Source organism: Phymastichus coffea, unplaced genomic scaffold (assembly GCF_024137745.1).
Source record: "Phymastichus coffea isolate CEN01 unplaced genomic scaffold, Cenicafe_Pcof_1.1 PCOF00060, whole genome shotgun sequence".
Taxonomy (NCBI): domain Eukaryota; kingdom Metazoa; phylum Arthropoda; class Insecta; order Hymenoptera; family Eulophidae; genus Phymastichus; species Phymastichus coffea.
Genome location: NW_026706871.1, coordinates 604,917 through 610,916, shown reverse-complemented (window position 1 = coordinate 610,916; position 6,000 = coordinate 604,917). Strand labels below are relative to the sequence as shown.

Below are 6,000 nucleotides of genomic sequence, written 5' to 3'. Positions count from 1 at the left end.
CTTTATATCACAGAAATGTAAATGTAGATGCAATAAGTTTGTTAAACAACTATAGACACAATCATTATTACCAACATGGAGTGTTTAAGTATTTATTTCTGTATTATATTTCAATTCTTTGATTCCAAAACTTTATTTTTACTATTCGGCAAACATAAACAAAGTGAAATAAAGAATAGATTGAAAAGTAAAAAGAAGATCGATTTATGGCAAGGAAGCAAGTAAAATATTTATACTTCTAATCAAAAAATGACCAAGTACATTTATTTTTGTTTTCCTCACTAGAGTAGAATCTCTCACTCTGTTCTAGATATTAAATGCTTTGTAAAGCGAACAATAAAAAATATAGACTGGTTCTGTTCTGAAGTAAAACGAAAAGACGTAAAAAGTTATAATAACTAAAATACCTCACCGATGTATGATGATGAATAAAATAATGTACTATACACATCATCTACTTTTTAATTTTACTATTCGATTTTTTCACGTGTGATCATTAATTTGACATAATATCAATACTTTGGTAAATTATTTTATATATTCTTTTGATTCTGTATCTATCGTAAGAGTCGTGCAAGTTATTTTTGCATTTTAAAAGTATCTTCACAAAGAGGATTTAATAACATCAAAATATTTAGTATAAACTTATCACAAAAGAATTAAGTTTCAATTCAATGACAAGAAAAAAATTCGTCCACACGAGTTGTATTGAAAATATTGATAGAGTATTAGTTATGGAATGTATTTAAATTACAGGTATATAAGTTTGTCCAATTATGGTAAATTTTTATAATTGTAAAATGATCGATAATCTATCGATAAGTGGGTGAAGGAATATGTGCATTACAAGAGAATAACTACAAATGAAAAATCATGATTTAAATTAAGTCACATTTATAATTTTACACATACACACTTGTTGCCCAAAATATTCAATAATAGTACATCCACTGATAGTAAATATATTATAACATTATGTACATCGTGCAGCATTTATTTCTGAACAATGGCAGCTTTGTTCTTATGTACACGTACGGTTTTTATTATAAAACAATGGCATTGGCAATCGAGTCGTTTATCGATTTAAGAAAATCGCAAGTTATAAAAGTCGTTTGAAGTCGAATATTTAATATCTCAGTCGTATTATGGTATATTTGATCATAAAAATTACATTTTAGTCATAAAAATAACCAATTTGATTCATTGCTTAAGAAAAGTTTACACGTCCAATTTGCAGCAACATTCTTATAGTGAAGAAATCAAATATCGTAATTTATCTTATCACATTTAGATGATATTGCCTTTCTAAAAATTGATTATCATATTTTTAAGCGTTACATATCGCTCGATGCTAATTTTTTTAGTAGATCAAAATAACGATGAATCAAGCTGAAAAATTTAGAGTATCTTTTCAATTGATTTCACGATATTCATACTGGCAAAATCATACTTGGATAAATTACTGGGTAAGATTGTGAGAAAAAGGATAACTCATTTATACATCGAGTTCATGCAACTTTAATTTGAAAATGGATGTGTCGTATGATTAAAAAACATACATTAATATCATTATCAGTCTGTCACAACAACGCAAAAAAATGCGCTACACTTTTATTTTAGTCCATGATAGAATCAATTCGAAATAACGTACGTTTTATTTCATTATATAAAAATTTTGATTCTTTTTTTTTCTATTTCATGGTCACCTTATAGCGTGACACTGTTAAAATTGTTTGTAACATGACCTATTTCATGCGGATTATTGAAAATGGACAGAGGACTTTTGACGGATATTAAACTTTTTTAAAAAATTAAACAAACAAAAACTTATACAATAAAAAAAATGTCTAAGAAAGGCATCCCTATAAGCCTGTCAAAATTCAAGAGCAATATAGAAAAGTATGACGCTATAATAGATTTTTCAACGAATATAAAATCCAAATAGCTTAAATTATTGAGCGACATATTGGCCACTCAATGTATAAATCTATATAAAATTATACAAACTCCATCATCCATCTCGAGCCATTTCCAATATAGCTGTATCTTAAAATTAAAAATTTGATTACACCAATAGAGTCCAAGGCTCTTTATCAACCGCGTATCACACATGCTTCGCAGGAACACTGATGGACGCGGTTCGATGTCCGTGAGTATCTCGTTTTGTTGCTAACTGAGTGTTAAACTTAGATTTTCACGCAGTCTAAATTTTGGCTCTGAAATGAACCACGTAACCAACACGTATGACACTCATTTTACAGACTCTAATACTTACATTTTACACTAGAGTTTTTACAAGTCTAGATGTTCTTTCAATGGCACCTTTGCTACTTCGAAAAATATTCTGAAACGAGAAAAAGTTTTAACAAATAAATATATTACACTATAGGTGCACTATCAAATGCATATTTTTAAGAAAAAAAAATTACTTATGAGTGTATTTGTTTCGGACAGTTGCAAGTGCATCTTTGTGCTTCCTGAGCAGATTCTCGTTCACGATGAGAACAACATCCTTAAAATCGACCAATTTATATCCCGTGTAATATTCTAACGTAGGTGTCCAGCCTCCCAATTCTTTCATTTGTAACGCAATGAAAAGAGCCGTGGCCGCCATTTTGCTATCGCTCAAAGATATCGTCGCATAGTCCATCAGCGAGTACTCCAAAATATAACGGGCCAACGTCAGCGTTGGCATCGAGACCTTAGCACACTAAAAGATTTAACAGAGAAATAAATAAAATGACAATTAAAGCATAACGTTATTTACGGACCCTGGCGTAACGTCGCAAGAATCTGTAGGATAAAGGTATTCCAAGGTCGAAGTCCATCACTTTGAGAATACTTATCTCCATTCGCACGAGGTCTTTACTATTATAAGCACCGTCGCATATATACAAAAAGTCTTCTATCATTGGAGGAATTCTTTCCTGTAAACAGAAAAAAAAATAAAAACAAAATTGTCTTATTAAAACAATCAGAAAACAATTTTTATAAGAAAATTATTACCATGAATGAATAAACTTACGTCGTATTTGCTAGCAATAAATAGACTAGCGGCTCCAAGCAACTGCAGTGTTTCTTTTCCTACAGTAACCTTGGTCAAATAGAGATCGACCAATTTCACAGCCAAGTAGAGAGTTTCGTGGTTGAGTTCGAAGGACTCTTGTACCGCGACCATCCAGTCGACGAGAAGAGCACGCATCCATCGCGACAGGCACACTTGACGCTCCATGTAATCCGTCACAGGAAAGAGACGCTCACGGTCCTTTAAATACTGAAAAATGTCCATAGCGTAATGTGACACCTGGTATGGGTCATTCCAGTTTTCCACGTCGAAATCCCATTGCACGCCCGCTGGTAAAACTCTGTTGGGGATCGGGTTACGAGTCGTTGGGGCAGTGGATTCCTCTTGAACAGGAGGAACCGCTTGTTTGTTTCCCGCTGTAGTTTTCTTTTCTTGCTCCTGTTTTATAATACAATTTTTATGAATTTTTATCTTCCATATTTATTGTAAATAAAATATATTTTTTGAATCAAACTTTGATATATACTTTACTCTAAGTACGAATAATAATTACAAGTCATTCAGTAAATTAGCAGTTTTATCAAAATATATGCAAATATTACGTTAATATTTTTAATTTTTGAATTCAAATTTAAAACTCAACGGCTTTTTTGAGCTTCATAACGAACATTCAATAGTGAACCCCCTAACTTTCACATGCAATAATTTTACCATACATCGGTAATCGCTTATACGGTTAATGTTGTATTTATATCGAAAAAAATATTTAAAAAATTATTAAATATATCATTTTAATTAAAATTTGATAAAATATATCGAATTGTAATATAATAATAAAACTTACTTTATTTGTCCGCGATAACCGTTTGGCATTCTCCTCTGATAGTGATTCCAAGGCACTGACGTACAAAGAACTTTCGTCCGATTTTTCTGTTTCTACGCTCCGCCTCAAGTTAATAACAGCTTTGTTCTGCGCTTCTATCTTAATATCCTCTTCTTTCTTTGTAGAAGGCTTAATACGTGCTATATGCTGTTGTTGGGATTGCTTTTGTTTTCCATGAATATGATTGTCTTGCTTTGGTAAAATTTTATCTAAAGGCTTTACTATATTTGTGGTTTGACCAACAGTCTTAATATGTTGATGGTTAACAGCAAATTTTTTCGTTACTCTCTTTGTATCATGAATTTGAACCCCTATAGTTTTTCCTATTGCCTAGAATGAAATAGCAAACAATTAGCAACATTTGAAATTATGATAATTATTATGTAAAGTATTTTCAATACATACATTTGTAATGTTACCAAGAGCAGATCGCTTTGCTACTTTGTCCTTTAGTGGAGATGCGTCTGCTTTCCTCTTAATTCTTGTATCTTTGAACAGAATAGGTTGTGATTTTTGTACTTGTATTTGAACTTGCACTGGTGCATTAATATTTGAATTGGTATGTCGGGTAGCTAGCCCTCGTCGTGTTACAACCCCACTAATAGTGTTGGTCGTGGTTGCCTTAGCGTGTGCATTCAGTATTTTGGAAGGTGGCATTTTAGAAATAAAAACTTATTACTTCCTGTTATTCCTACAACAGAAAATATATGAATTAGTAATCAAGACTATTAACCTATCATTCACCAACTAAAGAGATAATTTTCTTTAGTCATGATTAGCAAACAACTATAGTTTGACTTATAATATTTTTATGATTAAAGAATTTTATTTTTGTTGTATTTTCTAATGATTAACAAATAAAATCTAATATTTCAAGTGCTCTATATTTACCAGTCTTTAGTTTCCCAAAATATGTTTGTAAGTAACAATATTTCTAATTGAGTGTAAGTATGAAAATATCACAGTGTACACTTTGTTATTTAAAGATTTGTAATTAGGTTATAGATTTGAATGACCAATGAACAAATAAATTTAATATTCCTCTTTAAAGTGCTGAAATTATTTGCTACAAGTTCAATATTTATTAAATTAGTAAAACTAATATATCCAATGAAAAAAAAACAAAAGCAAGATAGGATATTGATTTGAGGTTAATAATATCATAAATTAATTTATAGGGATATCGAAATAAATAATAATTAAATAAAAAATTTTATGAAGCTACAGCTGATCGACTTACTTATTTGCTAACTCTCTGTACCACGTTTTTATTTGTATGCAAAAATATTATATTGTTATAGAATAAAGCTCACAAGTCAAAGAAAGTCTAACAATTAAATTTTCATTTGGGAAAATCAACGGAACAAGGCACCTAGGGGGTAAGAAATGTCGCGTCGTATTCACTGTAACCGTCACCTTGCAAACAAAAAATCGATCGTCGACACAAGGACCCGTGATGTCCGAGAACTCGAAATACCCGTTGGCTTTCAATACTTTAATCTTGCAGGCACCTGAACCACGTAAAATTGGCACGCCATTCAGTCAAAAGTACCGAGAAATCTCAAAATCAAAGTTACCTTGTCGAAGCGGCACATACACTTTTAGTTACTTATGGCGGAAAACGCGCGGGAAGGAAAATTCTAGTTTTTCCAGAAATGAAAAGCCTCCCTCTCACACGTTACTGATAACATTGTGCAAAATAATATTGCCGATATCGGCTGAGGCTTTCATTCAACAGGGACGCGATCGACTTTCCTAACGTACTTTCAATTTGTAGGAAGCCATGATGAACCGTTCCAAAACAATAATGTGTAACTTACTTGGACTGATAGGCTATCGTTGTCGGAGAGAAAGCGCAAAAGCGGATGGAGCGTCTTTTAAAATTCTCTCCGGCTTGATCCTGCTGGTTGTTGATAGACGCAGTCCGTTAAATTGTCATCTCTGGAAATTCATTGTTATCCTCGTCGTTAGGATGGATGGGAGGAGGGTACGATGAACAAAACGCTCGCTTGATACTCTTCGTACGTTGCTGCTTGCGGGCTGTTGCGGGTTGCAGGCGCTGCGACTACTAAAGTTGACGCCTGTTCAAATT

General features: G+C 32.3%; 1 protein-coding gene across 1 annotated transcript; it reads right to left on the bottom strand.

Annotated features, from left to right (window-relative positions):
• Positions 1-887: 887 nt before the first annotated feature.
• LOC131666735 (G2/mitotic-specific cyclin-B3) lies at positions 888-5,976 on the bottom strand. The gene is made up of 7 exons (XM_058939613.1): positions 5,729-5,976; positions 4,314-4,599; positions 3,870-4,238; positions 3,026-3,463; positions 2,772-2,927; positions 2,430-2,710; positions 888-2,344 (listed from the first exon to the last, which is right to left on the bottom strand). Exons 2-7 carry the CDS (start codon positions 4,563-4,565, stop codon positions 2,293-2,295), a joined length of 1,548 nt encoding a protein of 515 aa, XP_058795596.1. The 5' UTR covers positions 4,566-4,599; positions 5,729-5,976; the 3' UTR covers positions 888-2,292.
• Positions 5,977-6,000: the final 24 nt, after the last annotated feature.

Excerpts from the sequence above, each read along its gene's own strand:
- LOC131666735 (XM_058939613.1), bottom strand. The coding sequence starts at position 4,565 with ATGCCACCTTCCAAAATACTGAATGCACACGCTAAGGCAACCACGACC. Across the intron at positions 3,464-3,869 it reads GGTTATCGCGGACAAATAAA|GAGCAAGAAAAGAAAACTAC; the intron begins GTAAGTTTTATT and ends ATTATAAAACAG. Across the intron at positions 2,345-2,429 it reads CGAAACAAATACACTCATAA|AATATTTTTCGAAGTAGCAA; the intron begins GTAATTTTTTTT and ends TTCTCGTTTCAG.